At 37.9% G+C, this 27,496-nt stretch overlaps 1 protein-coding gene across 5 annotated transcripts in view; it reads left to right on the forward strand.

The window, feature by feature from the left end:
• The first annotated feature begins 4,602 nt into the window (after window positions 1–4,602).
• The window catches only part of Btbd10 (BTB domain containing 10), a 59,727-nt gene continuing 36,833 nt past the window's right edge, over window positions 4,603–27,496 (forward strand). Inside the window, exons 1-4 of one of the 5 annotated variants that reach the window (XM_028875868.2) lie at window positions 4,603–4,796; window positions 5,032–5,117; window positions 8,627–8,691; window positions 25,882–26,042. In XM_028875868.2, coding sequence (XP_028731701.1) covers window positions 25,939–26,042 — 104 coding nt within the window. In that variant the 5' untranslated portion in view covers window positions 4,603–4,796; window positions 5,032–5,117; window positions 8,627–8,691; window positions 25,882–25,938. The other 4 variants (XM_028875869.2, XM_028875871.2, XM_028875872.2 and 1 more) reach the window with 4 other exon arrangements.

Consider the following 27,496-nt stretch of genomic DNA (forward strand, 5'->3'; position numbering starts at 1 on the left):
AAAATTATCATGTTAAGAACACAAGTTGCTCTTACAGAGGTTCTGGGTCAATTCCTAGTACCAACATGGTGGCTTAAAACCATCCATAACTCCAGTTCCAGGGAATCTGATGCCTCCTTCTGATCTTTGTGGGCATCAGCCATGTACATAGTACACACACACATATATGTGTGTGTTCAGGCAAAACACTCATACCCATTTAAAAAAAAGAAACATTTAAAATAAATAATGCTACCATTGAACTTATTAAATTAAATCAGGGACACACAAACACCTATGTGTATAAAAACCTTTATCAGAGGAACTAGGTTTGTGAGTTTATCAAACACACCAGACGAAGGAATTTTGTAATCCCGTCACATGGGTTATATAAAGGTGTATCATCAAGACACTGCATGTCTATGTGTCAGGAGAATCAACAGTTATTAACAAAATGCAGACTGTCTCCAGCTTAGCAATGATTTATTTCTCTGTTGGGCTGAATCCACTTGAACATTCATCTGGACCCACTGTGCCCTAAGCCGGCTCTGAGGCCTTGCTTGAACCAATCGTGCTCTGGCAGCTTTGCCACAGAACAGCTCTGGGATTGGGTTCCTTGTCTTACTATCGTATCTATTTACCTACAATGATTCTCTTTTGATTTTGGACCAGCCTCATGCCTGGTTGCCTTCAGTTAGGCTCCTCAGAATTCTATGTACACTTTAACTCTTTTCCTGTTTTGTAACTCATATTTCATTGTGTGACATTGCTGTGGAATGATGGTCTTTCTGTACGGTGTGCATATGTGTTGCTATGATTGGTTAATAAAGAACTGCTCTGGCCTATGAAGAGTCAAATTATAGTCAGGCAGGAAATCCAAGAGATAGACAGGAAGAAGAAAGGCAGAGGCAGGGGAGATGCTAGCCTGCTGCCCAAGGAACAACATGCCAGCAGACCAGTAATGCCATGGCCACGTGGCAATACATAGATTAATAGAAATGGGTTAATTTAAGATGAAAGAGCTAGCTAGCAAGAATTCTTAGCTATAAGCTATATAGTTTGTAATTAATATTAAGCCTCTGAGTGATTATTCTATAAGTGGCTGCAGGACTAGGGATGAGAGAGATTTGTCCTAACCTCAGGACAGGCAGGACACAGGAAATCTTTTGATTACATGACATGTGTGATCTGAGATTTAATATTAGCAATTACAATTACAATGGATTAAAATAACCTTGTTTTAAGACAGATTATGGTGGGTCATGCCTATAATGCCAGCACTCAGGAAGCTGAGGCAGGACTGCTTCAAGTTGGAGGCTAGCCTGAGCTATACAGTACATTTCAGGCCAGCCTAAGCTAGATATGTATGAGACTGTCTCAAAAACAAACAAACAAAAATACAAAAAAACTTGTGTACCTGATAATCCCACTGGGTGAGAATAATAATACCACCACCACCACCACCACCACTTTTTGAGCCAAATTTGAAGCAAACTTTATTAAATACTGGTCAGGATGATAGACACGGACCAGGTCCATACCCAGGATTCCCAGAGAATGGCCATGAATTACATTAGTCAGGTGCTTATTAAAGCAAAACCCACAAGGTTCCATATTTCCTACCTTCATCCAATCGGAGCAAGCCTATCTCCTGACATACTTCCTGCCTACATACCTGCCACCTACAAGTGATTAAGCACACATGTACAGCTGGGCAACCAACCTTGTTTATAGAAGTGAAAAGGTGTGGCTTGTTAGCTTACATCAGTGGTTTTCAACCTGTGAGTCATTACCCTTTTGGGAGTCAAAAGACCCTTTCAGAGGGGTTCCTTATCAGGTATCCTGCATATCAGATATTCACATTATGATTAATAACAGTAGCAAAATTACAGCTATAAAATAGCAATGAAAATAATTTTATGGTTGGGGGTCACCATAACACGAGGAACTATATTAAAGGGTCACACCATTAAGAAGGTTGAGAACCACTGTCAAACATGAATAGCCCTGAGCATTCCAGGAAGTTATCTGTCCTTGAGCAAGCAGGGCTTACAGGTTTACCTGTCCTTGGACAAGTGTAGCTTACATGTTAGCAGCTTTTTGTTTTACAGACTTCTTAAGCACAGTAATTTAAACTTAAAACATCACTTTAGCCCTCACATTCAAAGTAAAATCAGTTCATTTAGGTGACCTGGGGTTGTGAGATTCCACAACTGGTAAAGTTCTTGCCACACAAGCCTGAGGAACTGAGCTCAGTTTCCAGTACTCTCCATTAAAAGCTGGACATGGTGCACAGTGCTGGTGAAGCAGAGACAAGAGAAGCCCTGGAGTTTGCTGACTAGCCAGCCTAGCAGAATTCAAGAGCTCCAGATTCAGTGAGGGACACTGTCTCAAAAAATATAATGGAGAATAACTGGAAGATGCCAACATCAATCTCTAGCCTCTGCTTCAGGTACACACACATATACACCACCCTTTTCCAATTCTAAGCTACTTAAAGATGACAAAATTGACATAATATGTGAATCTGATATTCAATCAACTCTGACATTGTAGAAAAACACAAATGTGTCCATCTGTTACTAGCATGGCCCATTTTGCAAAGGAATTTGTTCATTGTTTCTAAATGAAAATTTCTTTATTAAGCTCATTGGTATTGTGTATTGGTGTTATGGAAGACTTTAAGTATTTGAGCCTTAATCCATGTAGCTAGCAGTTATCATTAGAACAAATTTATGTTTATTTGAATCAATGGCATTACCTCCTATATACATAGCTATTCTTAGAATTTGAAAGCTTTTTATCATTAATGACAGTGAACTCCAGGTTAAGATGATTTGAATGCAATCCAACATGAACTAAAGTTCCCATATTTCATTTAACATCCTATACTGGTATGACTGTTTTCTGAAAAATTCCTAGAATTTATACCAGAACTTGTAAATTACACTAAACATACACCTGATTGGTCCACAACAGCTAGAATGACTTTCTTTCTGCTGTCCTATTGTGTGCTAGGCTTATTTGCTGGGAGTAGTGTGAGCCACGTGAAACCTATGGGATATATAACTGTATACAATAATGCAACTAAAGGGATATTGGCAGAAGTGCTGTCATTGAGTGTCAGCCTTTCTTTAGAAAATAACAGCTTCAATTCAGACATAAGGGTAAGAATAAATCCGGTTTGACTGAGTCACTACCCCTGACTTGTGCTACAGTTACCCAATTTGAGATAAGTTACAGAAAACTTTGATGACATATCACGATTGGTGAAGATTTTGTTACTGTTGAGGATTTTCTTGCAGTTTCTCTAAACTTTATTCATGTGACAAGCCTCGTTTAGCTTGTTTTTCTTAGACAGTTTTGAAAATTAGGGGCAATTTCCAAGACAGCGGACTGTTAGCTATGACAATAGCCTTTGTTTTCCTTTGGTGTCTGATATTTAAGTCCTTTCAGGAGGAAAGTATGCTCACTACCCTCTTTTTCACTTCAAATGATAATTTCCTTAGCATAAATGTTAATGTGGAAAACACTTGGCATCACATACCTGACTCAGGGAATTTTTTCTTAGAGTGACTGGATTTTAAACCAAGTTCTTTTTACAAATCTGTTTCATACCAAAATACTGAAATCATGTTCTCTTTCTGTTTATGCCCTTCCCATTTTTCTCCAAACTGGGGGACTTCTACTTTAAGAATGAACTCAAATGTCATTCCTTAGTGGAGAATTTTTTTTTTTTTTTTTTTTTTTTTTTTTTTGAGACAAGATCTCACTGTAGCCCAGACTCACCTAGAACTCAGTCTTTCTGCTTCTGCCTCCCTCCGGAATCCTAAAACACCGGATTCGGCGGGCGGCGCCTTGGTGTGCCCCACCACACCCTCTGAGAATTGAACAAGTTAAGATAAGCTCCTACAGCTCACTACGGGGAGTACATTCCCTAGCACAGCATAATGGGATTATCTCTTCCTCTGGGGGTCTGAATCCCCGGGGTGAGAGTTTTGAGCGCCAGGGCGGTATCGGTCTCACTGTTTCATCTCTTCAGAGCCTAACACTAGGCACACAGTAGGTTCGGTTACACCGAACGATCGGAACCCTACTTTGGCGAGTCCCGTCCAGGTGACTCTCCAGGTCCCAGAGGCGGCGCCACAGCCGGCGTTTCAGCTGGAGCACCGGTTCCCGCCAACAGACAGAGCGTTTGAAATCTAGCGGCGGGGCGGCCGCAGGGAAGCCGAGTGGGTCCCTCAGGACCACCGCCTGCCAGCGCCTCGTGCTGCCGGTACCTGCTGGCGGACCCCGCGGAGACGACCCTGGCGTTTGCTCTGCTCACGGGAACGCGCTCCTGCAAGAAGTCTCCCAGGCGCTGCTTTGGCTGGGCGGGAGACGCTGTCCGTTTTTGCCTAACGGTGACTGGAAGCGTGGGGAGAAAGTGTGCTCAAGGATTTGTGGGTGGCCTGAGACCGGTCCCGGCTGGCGGCGCCGAGGCACGCTCGCACCGAACCCACCGCTCGGTCCCGCCAGCCAGGACCCCGAGACGCCACTCAGCCACCACGGGGCCCGGTGCCACACCCACTATGGGCGGAGCGCCGTCATTCGCGCGAGAACTCGCCTCGCCGCGCCTCTGCCTAGTGGAAGGTCTCGCGAGAAGCGGCTAAGGAGCCGGCCTGCAACCTGCCGGGGCGGCTCTGGTAGGCGCAGCTGGTGGAGCGGCCGCCTTACACCTAGCACCGGAGGGATCCGGTGGAGTAGGCGGAGGAAGGGGAGCGTCGCTCTCGTAGCCCTTCTCCTCGACCCTCAGTGGACATCTCAGGGGCTGGAAGGTTGGAGCGGGCTGGGCGCGGGCGGCTGGGTTTGCGGTGGAAGCCGAGGGCGAGGCTGGCTGCTGGGGCCGGGGTCCCGGCGGCTGGGGGAGCGTGGGTGGCGCTCAGAGCTGCTGGCTCCGGCACCGGGTCTGGAGAGGCGGAGAAGGGTGATGCTTTATGGGTTAGGAGCCCGGAGGCCTTTCCCCGGGGAACAAGGCGATCCCTCACACCTCCTTTCCAACCTCCTTTCCAGGGCAGAGTAACCCGTGCCCCGCCCCTTTCCTGTCATCCCTGGGCCACCGCAGCGACAACCCGAAGAGGGCGCATCACAATAGGGCGGTGAGTAAGGCTCCCAGTTTGGGGATGAGGTGGTGGGGGAGTCGCCCTTTGGGTAGAGGATGAGACACCTGTAATGTGCTGCGTGGTTTTATCCTGTAACCGTATCAACAATGGTAAAGCTCTGTTTGCCTCTAACTTGCCCAGAAAAGGTTCTGATTTATTCTCTGGGACTTGCGTAGTCTTATCATTTCTTGTATTTGGGAATGGGCTTGTATTTGGAATTTCGCTTGGCAGTTTGTTAGTGCTGGCCAGTGTGCCTAGCCTCGGCCTTCACCGGATTCCCATTTCTTTTTTCTCAGAATTTTGAATCTTGACCCTGATAGAATTACTGGTTTTCGTCCCTTATTTGGAGTCCATGACATGCTAAAACCAGTTTTCCACTTTGTGCACTTAGTATATGAAATTACTTTATAGCCGTGCTTTAAGAGTCTCCATGCTTTTTATTTAAGTTAACAATCTGAATGAAGCAGTACAATGTATTGATTGGCAATTGGGTGTCTTTCTTTTCTTCCCTGCTCCCTTCTCTTTTCTTACCTCCACTAGCCAGATTTGATCAAAACTTTTTAGAGAGAGGGTTAGCGATGACTTTGAATGAAAGAGACTGTAGAAATTGGAATAAAAGATATAATAAAGCACGCAAATGTAAAAGCTAAAAAGAGTTCCTGTATGGGAGAGTCCATCTAGAATTCAACCCTGGGCTTTGAACCAAGAACTGATACTTGAATGTTAAACAGAAAGTGGTAGAAAATACTTGGAAAATTACTTATAGTAGATTAACATTGAATTAGTAAAGTTTTTGAGGAGAGTCATTTTTCTAGTGTTTATGCTTAATCATTTTCTCTAACATAGAGCTTATCTAGTTAACTTTTATTCTTATGAGTGGAGAGAAAGTAAGAAGGGAGCTTCAGAAACACAGCATATGGTAAGGATTCAGAGTGATGAGTTCAGAAACTTGCAAACAATGTTTTTGAGTTATTTTTTCACACTCTCAACTTCTAGGTCGGGCTTTTTACCTCCTCTATGTTATTCTCCAGCAGTCTGAATTTTGTTCAATTTCATTCTTTCTGTTCTTCAAAGACTTGTATAACTTTTTTTAAACTATTATTATATGAAATCACAGAGAACTGTGGTCTGCTTGTGGCCTCTTAACATTTAAATGGCCTACTGAAGTGTACAAGTGATTGGAAAATACTATGCATCTCTCAGAGAGATAGGAGTCAGTGACATTCAAATGCCTTCGGGTACCAGACAGGTAATGAGCATGTCAGATGCACTAGAGAGCTTCTTCTGTCTTGTTTGAGAGGCATCAGTATTCAAGTCCACCTGATTAATTGTATACATGAATGTGGAATCCGTCTTCAGCATTCTTAAAAGACTATAGGAACTCTAGAATTTTAAATATAGTCTCCTGATTTTTTAAAAATATTGGCAAAAACAAAAAGTTTCATGTGGCCCAACCAAACATACTTGTATTTTGATCTTTAATATATGAAACTATTTTAGAGCTATGTTTTATATCTGGTTTAAAAGTTGTATTATAGGCCAGAATTAATTTTATAACTAGAAGCAAAGGTTTAAGTCAACTACGTCAGTTATTTTGGAATTGCAAACTTTTAGAAGAATTGGGGAAAATGCCAGATTTAATTAAAATCAGAAGATAGGTTCAATGCCCATTATATACAGTGCTACAAATTAAATGGGTACTTTCTGCAGTAGTCTCTTTTTGTGTACACTTTTGCTTTTGTAGTTTATTACTGGCTTGAAATTAATAAATGGAAAAATTCCAGAAAAAAAAGCCCATAAATTTCAAATTGCATACTGTTCCAAGTACAATGATAAAACAGTTTCTCCCACCATCTTTCCTGGAGCATAAACCACTCCTTCATGCAGGTATATCTGACCAGAATGTGCTACCCATCCATTTGCCACTTTAGTAGTCATTTGGTTATCAGCCTGGCTGATGAGTTCACAGTGTGTTCAGAAACCTTTCTTTTATTTAATGATGGCCCATGGTACAAAAGTAGTGCTCTTAGTAACTCATATGTCAACAAGAAACCATAAAGTGCTGCTTGTATGTGAAAAAAGGGAAAGTTCCTGACTCAAAGAAAAAAGCATGTGCCAAGGTTGCTAGAATGTGTAACACTGCAGTCACAGAACCTCTTACCAGGGTATATTGTTACATTTTTTTTTTTTACCTTTTTATTGTTAATTATTGTTGTTACTGTGCCTAACAGTGAAGTTTCCCATAGGTATGTTTATGTAAGGAAAAAACGTAGAATACCTGGGATGTGATTCATTTGGTACTAGTCACAGTTTCAGGCATCTACTGCTTAACTTGGAATATATACTTTAAGAGGGGACTATATTAACGTATTTACTATGAGAATAACTGATGAAAAACTTCTCAGTGTTTATTATTAGATTTGTAAGTATCTTAAGAGCAAATTGGTTTATTTAGAAGGTTGCTATTATACTTGTACCTATATGTAAAATTAAGTCCAGGAGACCCTCTACAGTCCATTTCAGGAGTAAAGTACTTATTATTTGTTGTACCTTCTTATACATTGTGTCGCTGGACATTGACTTTTACCAAAGGAAATACAGGTCCCCTGGCACATGGGGAGAACAAGAAGGTTGGCAATGGGATGAAGAAAGTTCATTGATTTAGATTACTTTTTTTGTAAGAAGAATGGGTGCTTTGGTTAAACTTTGTGCCCAATACATTGTCTGACTAATAGCATTTGTGGAATTAAAGCTTGTGGATTAAAACTCATTTACCCATTAGTAGGAAGTACTTTAATCACATAATCTGCTTCATGCTTTGTTGGCCTGTGAGGAATAGGAGTTTTATAGGTCAAACTCCAGTCCCAAGAGATGGGTCTTACAAAGTGAAGGTCTTTATCTTCGTGGTAAAGGCATGAGAGAAAGCTAGGTAAGGAAGAGTTTGGAAAAGGAAGATGGAGGAGCTAAATACCCCTCTTACTGTGCAGTTGTACAAACAGGACTGACATTCACAGCTGAGTTTATTATGATTTGTATAAAGACTGCAGAGGGTATTGTTTTTTAAGTCAGGACTTTTGAGGGGTTTATATACTAGATTTTCTTCTTTTTAACACCGTCTTTTCAAGCTCAGCTATGCTAATATCTCATCAGCTCCCTGCTTCTCTCTAGAGCAAGAGGTGAAAAGAGAAGACACATACTGTATTTAAAAGATGTTCCTATTTGAGAGTTAAAAATATTTTTTTTTAGGAATTTGTTTTATGTTTGTGCAGATTGTACCTGTTGGTGGGGGGCGGACCATCATCCTCCCCATGTTTCTATGGTGACTTATAAAGTAGGAAATGCTCTCTTGCAAGTAGCTTTTTGCCCCCCTCCTCCCACCCTCTGAAATGATTTTTCAAAGGATTAGAAGAAGGGGTTGAATGGATTGTCCTCAGTGCCTTTGGTTCTGTTTTTGGGTCTCTTGATTCTTAGGACATACATTTTCAATATATTCATCTGTATGGTAGGTTTATCTGAGCAGGCTGGACCTCTGTGAGGGAGAAGGAAATGGAACACCTCCATGTCTAACTGGGTAAGTTTAATTTACAATTGAAGTGATTTACTGTTTGGCCAGTGACTTTGATTATATTTTTAATCCTCATCTGTCTTAACTCCTTTATTTTTATTTTTATTTATTTTTTTTTTTTTTGTTAGTTTGAAGTAAAATTATGGCAAAGGTAGGGCTTGGGGGAAGAGATAGTTGCAGATGTTTGTAGTAGAGGAAGAGTTGTAAGTTGTTTTTCCCTAATCCCAAACTCGAACCTGAACTCTAAAATGCTCTGAAAATATGCATCCTTCTGAGCATCCACCTGTTGACCGACCTAATGGTGTTTCATGGGTAAAATTACCTTTAGAGTATGTATATAGGATGTTTATGAAACATAAATGAACTTGTGTTTAGTCTTGGGCTCCCTTCCCAAGATACTCATATATGCAAACATTAAAGAATTTTAGGGAAAAAAATCCACAAATCTGTAATCTGAAACACTTTTGGTCCAAGACATTTCAGATAAGGATACTCAACCTGTTTTTGAGTTTTATTTTTCTCTCTTTGATAGGATGTTTATTAGGGTTCAAGCTAAAGTTTCAGTTTCCTTAATATGGCTTGCTGGTTTACTTTGTGGTCCTTGAAACTGATACCTCCTTGCTAAGAAGGTAGCAGACTAGAACTCAGAGGTAGAAGATAAGCAATTGGAACTCAGAGATGCTTTCAAGAGAAAGATTAAAAGCTTAGTAAGTTTTTCTGTAGGCAGTAGGAATGCAGTGAGTCAAGTACAACTTTAGAGTATTTGGACTAGAATAGGTAGAGTCTGTGATTCCATTCTGAGTCTGAATGACTCCAGAATCTGAAACATTTGTCATCCTAAGCACTCTGGTTAATTGATACTTAACCTGTATTTGAAATAGTAAAACATAAAGAGGAAAGACTTTGTTAAACATTCAGTCTTATGTCACAATTTCTGAAGATTGTAAGTTATTGTTGCTTTTATATTTGCCAGTGAAAGCAAAGATACCTTACTTTATTAATAATTTAATTGTATTCTGTTTAAAAATGTAATGTACCTGATTATTTGATATCCCAGGAAGATTAGTGGTATACATTTGTATGTATAACCTACACACAATAAATCCTCTGTATATGTTAAGTGATCTTGAGGTTATTTAATGCTTAATTCAATGTAAGTTCTGTACAAATAGTTGTTCTACTGTATTTAGAAAATAGTGACAAAAACTCTACAACTTTGAGTTCATTATATCTGTGGGTGTTGAACATGAGAATTGTATGAATCCTAATTGGTCTTAATAATAAAAACGCGGAGCCAGATATTGGGACAAATGCTGAAAGATCAGGGAGACAGGAGCAAGCCACAGCCACCTCTTACCTCGCCAACTCCTTAGCCTGAAAGGGGTGAGTTCCTTTCTCCTTCCACCTCATATTCCTCTCTCTGCCCAGCCATATCACTTCCTGTTTCCACCTTCCTAGTGCTGGGATTAAAGTGTGTCTCCCAAGTACTGGGATCAAAGGCATGAGATCCTAAGTGTTGGGATTAAAGGTGTGTGCCACCACTGCCTGGCTTCTATGGTTAACTATTGGCTAGCCCCACACTCTGATCTCCAGGCAACCTTTATTTGTTAGAGCACAAACAAAATATCACCACAGAGAATACAGAAGGTTGACTACTCATTTTTATCTTTGTAGTTGAAAGAAATGATGTATTAATATCTGGGGGACATAAAATTAACATTTAGTATTTGGCTGTGTATAATATGAGAGAATGTCATAGTGAATCACTGATTACAATACTGCTTGATTAGAAACTATGAATAATATTTTTCTAAGGTCATTTAAAATTATGATCATACTTTTATTCTTGAGTTATTTTGGAATCATTTAGGTTTGAGTTTAAAGCTCATTGTTAAGCTTTTTGACATTAAAGTTACTTAATCTCTATAAAAATTTGTTTCCTCACATGAAAATGTGTATGGGACATGATTGTTAGGGATTTAAGGATGAAAGGAAGAGTATTTTAAAATGTTATGTAATAGTAGGACAATATATCATTATAAATGGTTAGCACTTTGGCTTTTCTTTATTTATGCCCAGAAGATAGCATATTGTCCTTGTTGCCCCTACTTCTCTGCCTGCCTACCCTGTGTTCTTGAAACACACCCATCAGTTAACTTATGCACATATCTGCCCAGCTCATTTGGAGAAGACAAGTTCAAATTTTTATTTATAGCCTTTGGCAGTGCAATTTTTCCATGACAACTTCAGAAGTGTTTTTTTTTTTTTTTTTTTTTTTTTTTTTACTTTATTCCAATAAATATTGAACAGTAGGAAGCCTTTCTTGTTTTTCATATTGGTATCCATTACCTGATATTTAGTATTCTATATAATTTGAATGCCAGGTAGAAAAGAAGAGGTGTTTTGAAAATCGTCCATTGGAATGTTTCTTAAAAACCAAGACATTCATTAATTTAAATTATTTTATTTTCCACTTTAAGATATCCATGATCATTATTACCTGTAATGAGTAGAATGTTCTGGAATTTTTGCTTGGAGGCTATATAAAATGACAACTTAAAAGTAATTTTTCAAAATTATAATTATTGTGGGTTGTAGAGGGTGTCCATACCACAGAGCATATGTGGAGGTCCGAGGACAGCTTGTGACATTAGTACTCTTCTTCTACCTTCACATGGGTTCCCGACTCTGAACTCTGCTCACCAAGTTTACAGTACAAGCACCTTCGCCCACTGAGCCCTCTTGTCATCCTCCCCACCTCCCCAAAAAAATACATTTTAAATCTCAGTTACCTAAGAAAGAATTGTAGATAAAAGTTTGCAACAAATAATTTTTATGATCTTTCTCGTTTTTGGATGGACATACAAAGTTCTGACTTATTTTAAAAGTAATTATTTCATTCAGGGCAGTTTGTTTTACAGAGTATGCGCTTTAATTTTCTAATGTCTAGAAAGCAAATGGTGCTGTCTACTCCTTTTAACTCATTTATTCATTTAGAGGGTTTTTTTTGGTGTGGTGTGTGTGTGTGTGTGTGTGTGCGCGCGCGTGTGTGTGTGTGTGTGTGTGTGTGTGTGTGTGTGTGTGCGCGCGCGCGCGCACGCGCACACACGCATGTTCCCTTTTTATCAAACTCAAGTCCTTGTGCTTTGGCATGCTAGCAGGCTCTACCACTGAGCTGCATCCCTAAGCCATGGACAGCTGCTTATAGAATCCTGTAACTTACCATATGATAGTTAATTGTAGGACATTGTTCATTTCTTTTTATTAAGTTCTCCCAAATTGCTAGTTTCTTCTTTAAAAGAGAACATTCAGTTACTGGAGACTAGCAGAACTATCAAATCATAATATTTAAAAGCACTGTAAAATAATTAATGCTCTAAAAATTTGGAAGAGAAAACTGAAGCACATGTGGATCAAGACCTCTTAGCTGATTAAGATAGTAAATAATACCTAGAAATAGGAAGGCTGAGCCTATAATGTAGATTGACAGTTTGCTGAGTGTTTTGACCTAGTGGCCACTCTGGTGAGTTTGATGTACTGCTTTATGAGATGTGTGAAAATGTTTATCATGCAGTAGGAAGAAGACATTAGAACATCTATTTATATTGTTTTTGTTTTTGTTTTTGTTTTTCAAAACAGGGTTTCTTTGTGTAGCCCTGGCTGTCCTGGAACTTGCTCTGTAGTCCAGGCTAACCTTGAACTCACAGAGATCTGCCTGCCTCTGACTCCCAAGTGCTGGGATTAAAGACATGTGCCACCACCGCCTGGCATATATTGGGTTTTTACCCTTTTTTTTTTCCATTTTCTTTTTTGTATATTTGTACTACATATGTAATACTGCTATGGTAGGATATGTAAATTTTATATATATAATTTGTTAGTTGAGCTCAAAATGCTTTAAGAGTAAAAGCTGCTATATTTTAGATATCTATGCACATCTAGTGAATATTATCTAACGGTAGCCCTAAACAGATGTTAATTTGAAATTGTTTTATGGTGAGAACTTTGAAACACTTCTGGTAAAATTAGATTTCTTTGGAGTTTTTTGGTTTTTTTTTCTGATTTTAAAAGTAATGTTTATGGCACGTAGTTTGAGACATTTAGCAAAGGTCAAAGAAGAAAATAGCACCATAATCCCGTGATTCAACGGTAATTGTTACTAGTCACAAGTATACACTAAATGCACTCAAAATTAGAATCATTCTGTAGGAATGATTTAAAAATTTTGTTTTGAGAAATTAAAAGGAAACTCATAATAAGTTCCTTACTTTTGGAAGTTTGTTTTTTCCCCCCATCCCTTTTGCCATAAATGCTTTGATGAAAAACTTACTCTATGAATTTTGTTTTGAACTGTTGTGTTAGAATATATGATAACTACTTTAAAAGTTTATTTCACAAACTTGAGTATCCATTTCCCCAATACTTCAGTCACCAGTGCTTATCATTCAAACACATCTTTGCTAGGGGTGTGTATGTGTGTGTATGCGTGTGTGTGAGAAAACAATGTTTAGACCATTTCTTTATCTTATAAAATTTATAGTTTGTTACCTATCTTTTTAGTTTAATTTATGTCATCTAATCTGATGCTTCTTGGGAACTAGTCTGTAGCCTCGGTTCCAGGCCCTGATGCTTTTAAGGAGTCTGCCAAAAACATTAGCATATGGCAATTCACTGTACATTCTTTTTTTTTTTTTTTCATTTATTTATTTTTATTTTCAGTGCATTCGTGTTTTGCCTGCATGTATGTCTGTGTGAGGGTGTCAGATCCCCCATAATTGGAGTTACAGAAAGTTGTGAGCTGCCATGTGGGTGCTGGGAATTGAACCCGGGTCCTCTAGAAGTCCTCTTAACTACTGAGCCTTCTCTCCAGCCCCTGACTGTACATTGTTTCTCTAGAGTTCTTTGCCTTAAGAGATTGCTGCTGGATTTTTTAAAGATTTATTTTATGTGTGTCTATATGTTTGTGTCTCTGAGTGTATGCACACATGTCTGTGAGCAGGTACACATACCTGTGTGCACATGGAGGCCATTCTTCTGAGCTGGAGCTATGGGTGTTTGTTGGATGCCTGGTTTATGTGGGTGCTAGGACCTAAACTCTGGTCCTCGTGATTGTGTAGGAAGTGCTTTTAACCACTGAGCCTTCTCTCTAGCTCCCAAGGCTCAGAAATTTTTGTTCATTTGTTTGTTTTTTAATTTAAAGTCAATATTCACCTGTTATTTTTCCTTGACTTTATTTTTATGTTCTACTTTGAACTTTTTGCTTTCTGGAATTCTTGGGAAAATAAGATAATATTAGGAATGAAAGTTCTTTGTTCTGTTTTAGAATCGTATCTGTCATTTTTTCTTTATCTCTGAGTGTTTTGAAATGCCACCACATTTTATTTCCTGAGTTTGGCATTTTGATGTGTTGTATATTAAAGCTGAGAGATGATACATTATAGTGGGAAAAACCTACCAAATTTGACTATAGCGATACGGAGCTCACCTTTAATTGGCTGTGTGATAGATGCTAAAGCAAGTTACTGAAATCAGTCTTAATTTAAAGGGTCTTTGAATATAATTTTTTTCTCAAAATGGAACACTGCCCAGATTCCTAAGTTATAAGGATATCTAGAGAGTGTTTTTCTGTTATCAAGTGTTTTGTCCCAGGGCAAATTTTAGATTGTTTAAAACGAAGAGGGAACAATAACTTCCTTTATGAAAAATATTGTAATATTTTGCTTCTGTGCCAGCAAATACAGTAGCTACCTGCCTTCATGGGTAAGATGACAGCTGCTCAGCTTCAAGAACATGGTCATGTCAGATTCCAAAGACATAGCTATACAGCATAGGCCCATGAGGCTATTTAAATTAATTTTAAGAGTAAGTTAAAAGTTCACTTCATCTAGGTATGGTGGCAAAAGTCTGGAATCTGAGTATCCAAGAGACTGAGGCAAGTGAATCACTGAGAGAGGCTAATTTGAGCTATACATATTAAGTTTAAAGCTAGCCTTTGCATAGTGATATTTTATCTGGAAAAAAAATAATAAAAATAAAAAAATTAAAATTCTTCAGTTGAAATAGACACTGTCTTTTTGAGCCAGGTGTGGTGGCACACACCTTTAATCTCATTACTTGGGAGGCAGAGGTAGAAGGATCTTTGTGAGTTCAAGGCCAGCCTGGTCTACATAATGAGTTATATATAGGACAGCCAGGGCTATACCATGAGACACTGTCTTAGAAAAAGAAAAAGAAAACAGACACTATCATTTCCCCCCTTTTATTAATTTTTCTTATTTTTTAAAAAGCATTTTTATTTTTTGCAAGAGTGTTTTGCCAGCATGTATGTAAGTGTACTCCTGGTACCAGTGGAGGCCAGGAGAAGGTGCTAAATACCCCAGAACTGAAGTTATAGGTGGTTGTGAGCTGGGAATGCTGGGAATGGAACCCAGGTTCTCTGAAAGATCAGCAAGTGCTCTTAACCACTAAATCATTTCTCCATCACCTATTTTTAAAAAATTTTATAAAACATTTATTGTACATTGAGCAGGTGCTCTTTGTACCCCACCTACCTTCTTTTTCTCGTTCTTCTCCCTCCCAATCCCTTTTATTCCCTTAGACAGTTTCACTTCTACTTTAATGTCATATATCTACATGATTTTATGTATCTCTGTAAAATCTAGGAACCACAAATGAGAGAAAATGTATTTGCCTCCTAGTTGGATTCATTTTCCGGCAAACCACATAGCCCCTTTATGACTAAAAAAAAATCCATTGTGTACAAGTAGACCACAATTTCTTCATCTGTTCCTCTGTTGGACACTGGGCTGATTCTATAACTTCACTATTATGCACACATTGATTATGTATCGCCATACTTTGACTTGGAATCCTTTGGGTCATGTGTTAGGTCCATTTTTAGTGTTTTGAGGAACCTTCCTACTGCCTTCCCTGGTGGCTGGACTAGTTTACATTCCCAGTAGCAGTAAGAGTTCCCATTTGTCAGCACCCCATCAGCATTTGTTCTTTGTTTTCTTCATGACTGTCCTTCTGACTGGGCAGGCAGAATCTCAGTGTGGTTTTGATTTGCATTCCTGTGATGGCTAGTGAAATTGAATGATTCTTCATATGTTTATTGCCCATTTGAATTTCATCTTTTGAGAACTGTCTGTACATTTCATTTTTTTTTGTTTTGTTGTTGTATATTCTAGATAATAAACTTCTGTCAGATGGATAGGTAGCAAAGATTTTCTTCATTCTGTAGTCTGTGTCCACTGGATTGATTGCTTCCATCCTTTGCAGAAGCCTTTTTAACTTTATTGTCAATTGGCATTATTTCCTGAGTGACTGAAGTCCTAATTAGAAACTGAATCCTTTTATCTTGGAGCGTTTTCTCCTGCATTTCTCTCTAATAGTGTCAGAATTTCAAGTCTTCATTTAGGTCTGATTCATGGAGTCACAGAGTTGATTTTTTGTTGTTGTTTTGTTTTTTTTTTTTTGAGACAAGAATTCTCTGTGTAGCTTTGGAGCCTGTCCTGGAACTTGCTCTATAGACCAGGCTGGCCTTGAACTCACAGAGATCTGCCTGCCTCTGCCTCCCGAGTCTGGGATTAAAGGCGTGCACCACCATTGCCTGCTGGGCTTTTCACCACCACCCAGAGTTAATTTTGTACATGAAAGACAGAGGTCTATTTTCTGTCTTCTCCACATCTAGATACTAGTTTTCTTAGCATCATTTGTTGAAGAGGCTGGTTTTTTTCAGGGTATGTTTTTGTCTTCTTTGTCAAATATCAATTGGCTATAGCTGTGGCTTTACATCTCTATCTTCCTTCTCTGTCTCATTGATCTGCATATTTTGGTGTGGGTACTGTTTCATTTGTTTTGTTATGATGGTTCCGTAGTATAACTTGAGATTAGGTATAGTGATGCATCCAGCAATTTTTTTCTCCCCTCAGGTTACTTTGGCTGTCAGGAATCTTTTGTACTTCCATATGATCTTTCAGGATTTGGTGGTGTTGCTTTTTCTGTTTCTATGAATAATAACATTGAAATTTTATGGTGATTATATTGAACCTGTAGATTGCTTTTGATGGTATAACCATTTTTTTGTAATATTCTTCAAATCCAAAACTGTTAGATCTTTCCATCTTCCAGTGTGTATTAGTTACTTTTTTATTGCCATGACAAAACATGATCAAAGCAACTTACAAAAGGAAGGATTTATTTGGGTTTATGATTCCAAAGGGATATGAGTCCAGCAGCAGCAGGACAGGGAAATCTGGCAGCAGGTAGACAGAATGTCTGGAGCAGCAAGCTGAGAGTTTACCTCTTAAACCTCAAGTAGAAAGCAAACTAGAAACGGCAAGAGGTTTTGACTCTCAATGTCTACCCCAGTGATATACTTCCTCCAGTAAGGCCATACCTCCTAAACCTCGCCAAACAGTGCCACCAACTGTGGAGTTAAGTATTCAAACATCTGAGCCTATGGGAGATATCTCACTCAAACCACCACATAGTGTGCTCTTCAATTTCTTATGTTTTCATTATAAGAAAGTCTGTGATTTCCTTGGTTAGCTTTATTCTAAGGTATTTATGTCTGTTTTTTGAAGCAGTTGTGAATGAGGTTGCATTCCTAGTTTGTTTCTAGTATATATAGAAACATTGTAGTAGCCACATTTCATGTGCCTAATAGCTCCAGAGCCACTTTTTGGACATCACAGATGGAAACATTTTTGTTTTCATATAGTTCTTTCTGTTGTAGAGCACTATAATCTAGACTTGGCATCATAGGGCACTTTCTAGAAAAGTAAAATATACCAGAGGAATGAAAGGTGAAGGTAATAATAATAGGTCAAAATGAAGCTTCATTAGTAAAGACTGAATAATATGTAGTATTGGAAAAGCATCATGAAAAAAAAAAGTCTGTAAGTTATTTAGAAGCTGTTGCTTCTTAGAGTTGAATGTAATCTCTGATTCAGGCATTTTGGTAGCTTATAGGAATTTTGTCTGTGTTACATGTCAAGGTGGTTTGCTTTGATTTTAGGATATTTCTGGTTTTGAAGGTAAAGCTATTTGGACATAATAAGAAGAGAAAAATAGAATCATAAACATAGATAACAAAGTGATATTTTTAACTGAAAACCTTATCTTTTAGTGAGTTTAAGAACTTACAAATAACTACATAGTATTCGTCATTCTAAGACCATCTAGTTATTGATAATCCTAACCATGTTAAGCAGATGTTTAGAAATGCTTGGAATTCAGAAAGATCTTCAAACATTTATTGTGCTATTTAAAACAAGACAGGGACATTTTTTAAAAGTATTAATACCTCGACTAAGAAGTGAATGAAGTGCATGTTTGGGTACACAGAGAGAGAGGGAGAGAAAGGAACACAAGCTGAGCAATGTGAACATTCATACAGCCTCAGCAGTTTGGAAATGGAGGCATCATTGCCAGTACCAGGCTTGCCTGTCAAGAAAAAAGCGAAAAAGGGAGAGGAAGGGAGGGAGGAAAGGGCAGAGGGGACACTGGAGGAAAAGAGGCGGAGAGTGAGAGATAAGCAAAGTAATTTTAGTATAAATTCTGTGAATACTTTGGGTGTGGGGAAATAGCTCAGTTGGTAAAGGGCTTGCCATTCAGGCCTGAGGATCTGAGTTCAACCCCCAGAACCCCATTAACAAAAAGAAAAAAAGACCTGTGTGTAATCCCAGTGAATGGAAGTTGAAGACATGGAGATCTCTGGGGCTTGCTGGCCAGCCTTTGCAACATAATAGAGTTCCAGGTTGACTGAAAGAGCTTGTCTTAAAACAACATGAACTGTGTCCTGCGGAGCTATACCCAAGTTTGAACTCTGTCTTCCACACACAGTACATATATAAATAAAAGAGTAGCTTGGGGGCTGAGGGTATAACTCAGTGGTAGAGCACTTCTTGTCGTGCATAAAACCCTACCTTTGATCCCTACCACTGTAAAAATAAACTTATTTTGATTGCAACAAATCAGAAAAGAATAAGCTTTGACTATTGAAAGGGCTTCTGTGTGAAGTAAACAATCATCTTTGAGGGATATTGGGGAAACCTAGGGCTCAGTTGGTATCTTTAAAAATATTTTCAAGGTATTTATACTTACTTTCCTCCTTACATTTATCTCTCTTTCCTTTCCATCCTTCCCTGTCCGTGTATGTGTGTGTTTGTGCTTTAAAGATAGAACCCAGACAAGTATGAGCTACATTCAAAGCTCTATTTCTACTTCCTTGATGTTTGTTGCTTAAGAGCAAGTATTGTCATTAGAAATTGGTTTATAATTTTTCCCATTAGTGCTCTTTTTCATGACTGAACTGTATGTATAATTATATGATAATTCTCTTTTTAAAACAAGACACTATAAAGGCTTGTTATAAAATATTTATGCTTTGTATTTCCTCTGCTTTAGTGGATCATATTACATGCCTGTCAGATTCTTTCATCTTAATTAGTTAATTAGAAAATTTTGTAAATGCTTACATTCAGGTTACACTAAGCTGTACTAAGCTGTGGGGACATAAACATGAATTATACTTTGTTCTTGTCCTCAAGGATCTTGTAGTATAATGAGGGGCACATGGCAGAAACATTTTACAGTCTGTATATATTGATCATATGTACATAAGCAAAACAAATCTATACTTAAGCAGTTATTAAAGAAAAATTCTATTGTTAAAAAATATTTATGACAAAGCCACTTCTAGATACTTTGTTTAACACTATTTTGTTTATCATTATAAACACCATATTTAGAAAATTCAAATAATGTAAGAAGGGATTCAATGAAAAATGGATTTCCCTCTTATTTTTCTACTTGATATTTCCAGACATTCTATTAAATCTGGCTTAGCTGACTTCTCTAAAGCTTTTAGTATTAATCATGATGTGTGTCAATAGTGGCTGCAAATACTCACTGTGTTGTGTGTGGTATTAGATGTGCTCCAGCTCTGCAGCCTAGCTCGCTGTTGTTCACTACTGCTCTTGTGCTCTCTCATTTCTCATCTTAGTGTTCCTTTTAGCTCGAGCTGTATTTCCAGTTTACTTTTTGATGCTTGTCATATCTCTACTGAGATTCCTTTTGGTTACTCAAGACTCTTTTCTTTCAGATCTTTGAATCTGTGGGCCTTTGTTTGGATATATTTATAAAGAGTGCTTTGAGCCAGGCGGTGGTGGTACACGCCTTTAATCCCAGCACTCGGGAGGCAGAGCCAGGCGGATCTCTGTGAGTTCGAGGTCAGCCTGGACTACCAAGTGAGTCCCAGGAAAGGCTCAAAGCTACACAGAGAAACCCTGTCTCGAAAAAACCAAAAAAAAAAAAAAAAAAAAAAAAAAAAAAAAAAAAAGAGTGCTTTGAAGTTTGTTAACCTAACATCTGGGTCTCCATGGAGTCAATTTTTATCAGATCCCTTTTACTGTCTTGTTTCTTGACATATCACAATTTTTAGTTCAACATTTTTAGACTGTTAAAGTGTTATCATGAAGGTTGTTGTTTGTTGTTCTAAGGCCTATTTTGCCTGTACTCACTCAGGCAGACTTATTTTCCCTGCACTGTATAGCAGCTCTGTCAATTCTTCCCTTTTCAAGATTTTTTACTCATTGGCTTCATATCTGGGGTTGAGGGTGAGGATGGGAGCAAGTCTGGAAGGAAATTTCTTCCTGCACCTATTGTTATTTGATGTTAGCAAAGAACTTGGGCAAAGATTATAGTCAGATTTTTAAATTCACCCTTTCTGTGTCCTTTTTTGGGCGGTGGGTGGGGAATATACCCCTTTTGTTTCCAGCCCATTTGCTAGTGGTCTCTGTTCTTTGACATCCTAACCATAAAGGTTTCCATTTTCTGCTGCTTGTGTTATGTATGATTAGGGAATACACTGAGTTAAGAAATATCAACTCATCTGTCAATTAACTTTTGATGGTAGATTCTGCCTAGGGAAGATTCTTCTGTGGTCTACATTATGTTATTGCCAGTTTACCAGGGTTGTCCGGGGTCTCTCTCCCCTGCATGTAGAATTTGGCAACCAACTACTGATCTGAGCAAAGTTGATGCTCAGATATTGGATCTTTACCTCCACTTCCAGTATATCTATTTTAATTCTCTATTTGTACTTGCAATGTTGAGGTTTTCTCTTCCATGTTGAGTTGCTTGGCTTCCTGGTTCTCTTCATCCTAGGAGTTGGACTCAGGCTCTGTTCCTTTTCTTTCACTGTAATTTGCTTTTGAGATTTTCTAGTGTTTTAAATAGGCTTTATGTAGATATAACCAACTGTCTTATTAAATAAGAAACACAGAACCAATGTAAAAGAGAAAGCCAAGAGATCAGAGCTCAGAGCTAAAACCTTACCCTTCCTCCTGCGGTGGTCCTACTTCTCTGAAAGAGAGCTACTTCCTGTGTGTTTGTCTTTAATATAGTCTTTCTGTTCTGCCTTCTCATTGGTTGTAAACCCAAACACATGACTGCCTCATCACTGCCTGTAAGTACAGCCCTCCAGGTCTTAAAGGTGTATGTCTCCAATGCTGGCTGTATCCCTGAACACACAGATTTCTATCTAGCGCTGTCTACCAAGCACTGGGTGAAGGCATGCACCACCACCGCCACGCTTTTGCTATGGCTCTAATAGCTCTGACCCCCGGGCAACTTTATTTATTAACATACAATTAAAATCACATTTCAGTACAAATAGAATACCACCACAGCTTTAAATTTTTTTTAATTTATGTATATGGATGTTTTGCCTCCATGTATGTCTGTACCACTTGGGTGCCTAGTGTCACGGAGGCCAGAAAAGGATATTGATCCCCTGGAACTGGAGTTGCAGATGCTTATGATCCGTTGGTGACATGTTGGTGCTGGAAATCTAACCCCAGAGCTTTTAACCGGAGACGTTTACCTGACTACATTTAGACAAAATTCCTTTTTGTTCCTTGGATTTCCATTTGTTTTAAAAATTTTCACGTGTCATGACTATATGTGTTGTATTCAAGTCTCTCAAAAATCCTACAGTTCTTGATGTTTCTAAATATGACTCTTCTTGTCAATTAATTTATGGATTTATGTTACACTCCCTAGGAATATTTTTTAAAAGATTTATTTATTATGCATACAATGTTCTGTCTGCATGTATCCTTGCAGGCCAGAAGAGGGCGCCAGATCTCATTACAGATGGTTGTGAGCCACCATATGGGTGCTGGGAATTGAACTCAGGACCTCTGGAAGAAAAGCCAGTGTTTTTAACCTCTGAGCCATCTCTCCAGCCCTCCATAGGAATATTTAAAGTGTGTTAATCAAAAGGAAATTTTAAATGTTTTCTAGAACATTTTCAATTATTTGTGATTTTTATATCCTCTTACTTAATTTTCTATTGCTGTGACAAAGCACAGTGACCAATGCAGCATATAATGGGATGCACTTAATTGGGCTCACTGTTTCAGAAGGTTTGAATCTATGATGGTGAAACAAAGTTACGTGGTGGCAGAAATAGTTCAGAGCTGTATCTTGATGCAGAAAGCTGTCTTTAGAAATGACTTAAGTCTTTTGAAACCTTGAAGCCTGCCCTCAGTGACATATCTCCCCCAGCAAGGCTATACTATTCAGACCTTTCCAAACAGGTCCATTGATTGGAGACCAAGCAAGCATTCAAACATTTGAATTTATGGGGTCATTCTCATTCAAACTACCACATATATGTTGTGTATTTTCTCCTTTTCTGGGTGCTACAGCCTCTTCTATATCTAAGTTGGGAGTTTATCAAATGATCTTAAAGTTTCTGGCCCTTCAGAATTATTCTAAGTTCGTTAAGGTTTTCTATTTAGTTAGGAATTAACTGAGCGTCTAGGTATCTTTGACTGTCAATCACAAGTAATTCATTCACTTTTTGGGGTAGTCTCTATACCTATTGGTCATTTCTTTTGGTTTTTCGAGACAGGGTTTCTCTGTGTAGCTTCACGCCTTTCCTGGAACTCACTCTGTATCCCAGGCTAGCCTCACACTCACAGAGACATCCGCCTGCCTCTGCCTCCCGAGTGCTGGGATTAAAGGCGTGCGCCACCACCGCCTGGCTCCTATTGGTCATTTCTATGCAGAGGTTACTTTAGGGCATTTAGTTCACTCACGTTTCTTCTTGACTAGTCCTTACCAGTCTCTCAGTCACCAGTCACCCACACCTTTAGTTATTTGGCTTTGTATTTAACTGGAAGTTCCAAGCCTTCTATTCTTTCATTGTTCTCTCTTAAAAAATAGATTATTTGTATTATGTGAGGAAAGGGGGGTATGTGTTTGCCGTGGTGTGTGTGTGTGTGTGTGTGTGTGTAGATCAGAAGACAGCTTGCTGGAATCAATTTCCTCCTTTCACTATGTGACTCCCAGAGATTGAACCCAGACTCTTGGGCTTGGCAGCAAGCACCATTACCCACAGCCATCATTGTTTTCTTTTGCTTAGGTCTTTCTAATAACTACTCTACTTGAATTTCTAGTTTGAAAGATAAAAATAAGCACTGGGAGATAGACGAATTGGTGAATTGCTTACTGTACAAACATGAGGACCTGAGTTCAGATCTCTGGCACACATGTGAAATAGTCAGGCATGGTGCATGTGGCTATAACACTAGTGCGAGAGGCACTGGAGACAGCTGAATTCCTAGAGCTCACTGATCAGTCAGTCTAACCTGTCAGTGAGTACAGTGAAAAACTGTTTCAAAAGATAAGGTGGAGAACAGTTGAAGGCAATCCACATTGACCTCTGGCATCCACATGCATGTGCACATAGACACAAACACACAAAGAATGATTTCACTGTAGTAGAAAAGCTCTTGTGTGACAACTCTGTTTAAACTAAGCCTACAAGGGTAAAGAATAGACAAGACACAAGAGGGCTGGGGTTTAAAGGGACCATCTGTTGGTAATAAGGAACAAACATTAGTTCCTGTGTATGTAGGTGCTGGGTACATTGGAAAAGAGCATGGAACTTTGGCTAAATTGGATTTTAATCTTAGCTCTAAAATTTCTTCATAATATACAAACAGGATAATGTAGAGCTGTTTAAAATTGTTTTAAGTAGAAGGAAATATAGGAACTTGTTAGTTCATTGATACCTTGTGAACACAATAAATTGTCTCCTTATACTTTTTATTACTTTTAAAAAATGTCCTTCTGTGGATCATTTTCATTAATTCATATATCTAGAAATAGTGTCCCAGGGAGCACATACTTACTATGTTAGAGTTGTCCTGGGGTTTCTGTCATAGCTCTCTTTGTCTCCTCTCTATATAACATCTAAGAGATAGAATGTTTCTCTCAGCTGACTTTTGGTAGTTTCCTTAAAAGGTGTGCAGACCTAACCAACAGGCCCAGCCTCTGCAATAGACTGTTTCTAAGTTATTTGGAACATAGACTGTTTTCTGTTTTATCTTACTATGAGCAGGGATATATTTTCTCGAAACTCTTTTCAGTACTCCATAATTGCTTTTGAAGATCCAACAATAGTATACTTCAGATTGCCTACTGCGATATGGATATGGGACTCAAGTGCCAATTTTGGAAGGAACTTTTTAAGCTAAGCAGTTTAGGTAGAGGAAATGGAAAGCCTTTAAAAATTTTTAGAGTTTTTTAAAAATTTCATTGAAGCAAATATGCTAAGAGGCTTATTGATAGATGACAAGGTTGGTTTAGAATGGGCAGCAGCTTTATTGATAAAAAGAGAAAGAAGGAATCATAAGAAAGTTTTGAAGCAGATATGATAGGGGAAGGTGAGAAGTCAAGGATGACTTCAGGTTTTTTGAACTTGGTGAATAAAGATGACCTGGATTGATAGAAGAGACAGAGATGATGAAGCCATATAGAGCTCAGGAAGGTATTTCCCTAATTTTGATATTTATCTTTAACTTTTAAAAAATACTACTATTATTGGTAGTAGTGTTGTGTGGGTGAGTATAGTCACATGCCACCCCATGCATGTGGAGGTCAGAGGACAATCTTCAGGAGTCGGTTCTCCCTCCCACTCAGGCTGTAAGGCTTGCACAAGTGATTTTTTTTACTCAAGGAGCCATCTCACTGGCCATCTTTGATGTTTGTGAACAACTCCTCCTCATTTCACTTCATCAAGTCCAATTAGAAATGAGTGTCGAAAGAATGCTGGAGCCAGGGTCAGGAAACCTGGTTCTAGTCAGAGTTAGAGAATTTTGCTAAACAATTTGTACAAAGTTATATATATTTGTTTATCATTTAGGGTGGTGGGGGTTGTGTTCACAATCCCTGTAATTAAAATCAGATGTTTTCCAATGAATGTGTGGTTTTCAAGGTCAGGACTGTTTTATATACCAAATTATCACTGTTTTTGTAATCCTACCGTTGATCAACATTGTAAACTTCTACAAAGTTACCAAAATTCTGAAGTTATTTTCTGTTCTATATATGAGATTATAAGGCCAATCATCTTGATGATTGGGAAGATTAGATACTTGATATATTTTTAAAATGTTTAGTTAAGGTATTGTGTAAAGCTTTTGAGTTTCTTTGTAACTTTGATAGATTAAGTAGTCATAAACCTTGTATATATGGAGAAGATATTGATAGGATTCATTGATAAAACATTTTGTAGTAATTGCACTGTAAGGAAACTTTAGGATAGCTTTATACATACATTTGCCAGCAAAAATTAACTTTCTATTTAGCACCAATTTGGTTAAGGAAATAATAATAATTTGGTCTTAAGATGCTTTGTGCCACTGGACAATGTAACTTAGAGGTGGAACATTTGAATAACCTCCATGAGGTCCTAAATTTAATCCCTGGTAGAGAAAAAAACAAAAACTTTTGGCAATTAAGAAATATATTCCAAGTGAAAATTTATGTAAAATAATCATTCTCTGGATTGTTTTTGCTTTTGGGGGTACTGATTGATGTTTGGAAACATGAAATACTTAGATAATTGTTTTAAGTATACTTACTCAATGGAAGTACTATATTATTAAACTGTTACACAAGGGTAGCAAATTTAGCAGATGTATCAAGTGGAAAGTACCTTTAAAAGAATTCTGGGGTTTATTTTAATCTGATTTGTGACATTTTATATGTTTAGTATTTTGTGATCTACTTAGTTCTTTTCAAGTATACCATAATAATCTCAAATATATAAAATTCTGTGGCTTTTATTCTGCATGGACTAGATTTAAAGGTCAACACTACTCTTTTATGTAGGTTATGGGTGCTACATGTGTGCTTTCAGAGCAGTAGTGTGAGGAAACTTGAAGTGGGATGGCAGGACGGCCTCCTCATCCCTATGACAGTAACTCCAGCGATCCAGAGAATTGGGATCGGAAATTGCATAGTAGACCTCGTAAACTTTATAAACATTCAAGGTAGGTAGAAAATATGTATATATTTCCCATATCCAAGCTCTATTCAACCTAATTATAAAAACCATTCCTTCATTTGATTGTGGCAAGCCCTGTCAGGATGTGGCCTTGTTTACAAAGCACTATGCATGATTGTTTCTCCTGAAATAGCTTTTAGAGAAAGGTTTCTTTTAATTTTTTAGTATTTTTTGGTTTTTAAAATACTTTTGCTTCTAGATTATGTTAACATCTTAGTTGACTACATAATTAGGTGTTATAATTTGATCAGTTTGGAATTCTGGCAAGTTAGATTAGTTCTTATGTACTTGAAACTGCTTAACAGAAGTTTGTTTCTTCTTTAAATATATTATGTGTGCAGGTTTCACTTGACAGTTTATATGTTTGTGTCAGTATTTGCCTCAGGACATCTTTATGCAAATGTATTCCATGGACACACTGATCAAATGGGAAAATTCATCTATTTAGACAGACTCTACTGGTTCATTTTGAGTTTGATGCATGAAATGAAATTGATCTCAGAAGTTCATGCTTACCTTTATGTTATTTTTTTAAGTTTTATTTTGCACCATGTAATAAAATCAGAGTTTCTTTTGGAACACTTTGTAATCTGATATTTTAAGATGTTAACTGACAGCTCATAAATTCCACATTGCACAGGTATGTAAGCATGTTTTCATAGAGAATTTTGCTTTGTGAATGTTATGTAGAGGATAATACTGAAAGTTTAGCTTACTCAAAAAAAAATTCTTCTGATCACTGGTAACAAATATAAACTTTCTTGAAAATAATACCATAACTTTGAAATCCTTTTTGTAATATTAAAAACTGTTTTGAAAACCTTAAACTATATATTTAGAAAATATGAATGATTAAATACTTCTTACCTGACAAGATACTTACATATATTGTAGAATTTCATATGTTGTCTTAAATTGATGTTGATTTCATTAATTTACAAGTACATGCCACCAGTGTAAATATTTTTTGGTTTGTTTTATTCTCTGTGTATATGTCATTCAAGTAGGGCTCTCATTTATTTCCTAGATAATTTATCTTGTCCATATTTTGGAGGCTTTAATGATATATGAATTTTATCATTGTGTGGGACTATAGTTGTATGTATCATTGTGTGTGTGTGTGTGTGTGTGTGTTTCAAGTGAATTTTGTGTTATGCTTTCTAATTCTTGATATGTTTCTGCTGGTGTGCAATATTACATTATTTAATGAAGTGGTAAGGGTAGAAATGTCGTTTGCTTTTAGAAAGGTTCATGCATGCATTGGGAAAACTTTATAATAATAGTGATGTTTTCATTTCAGTAACCTCTTTTTATTTCTGTATCCTTAATGACTGCATTTTTAATTTTTTCTGGTGCTGGGGATTGAGCACAGGGCTTTGTATATGTTAAGGAAGTACTTTGCAACTATGCCTTGCGTTAGCAACTTTTTGATGCTGTTTT

Source organism: Peromyscus leucopus, chromosome 1 (genome assembly GCF_004664715.2).
Source record: "Peromyscus leucopus breed LL Stock chromosome 1, UCI_PerLeu_2.1, whole genome shotgun sequence".
NCBI lineage: Eukaryota > Metazoa > Chordata > Mammalia > Rodentia > Cricetidae > Peromyscus > Peromyscus leucopus.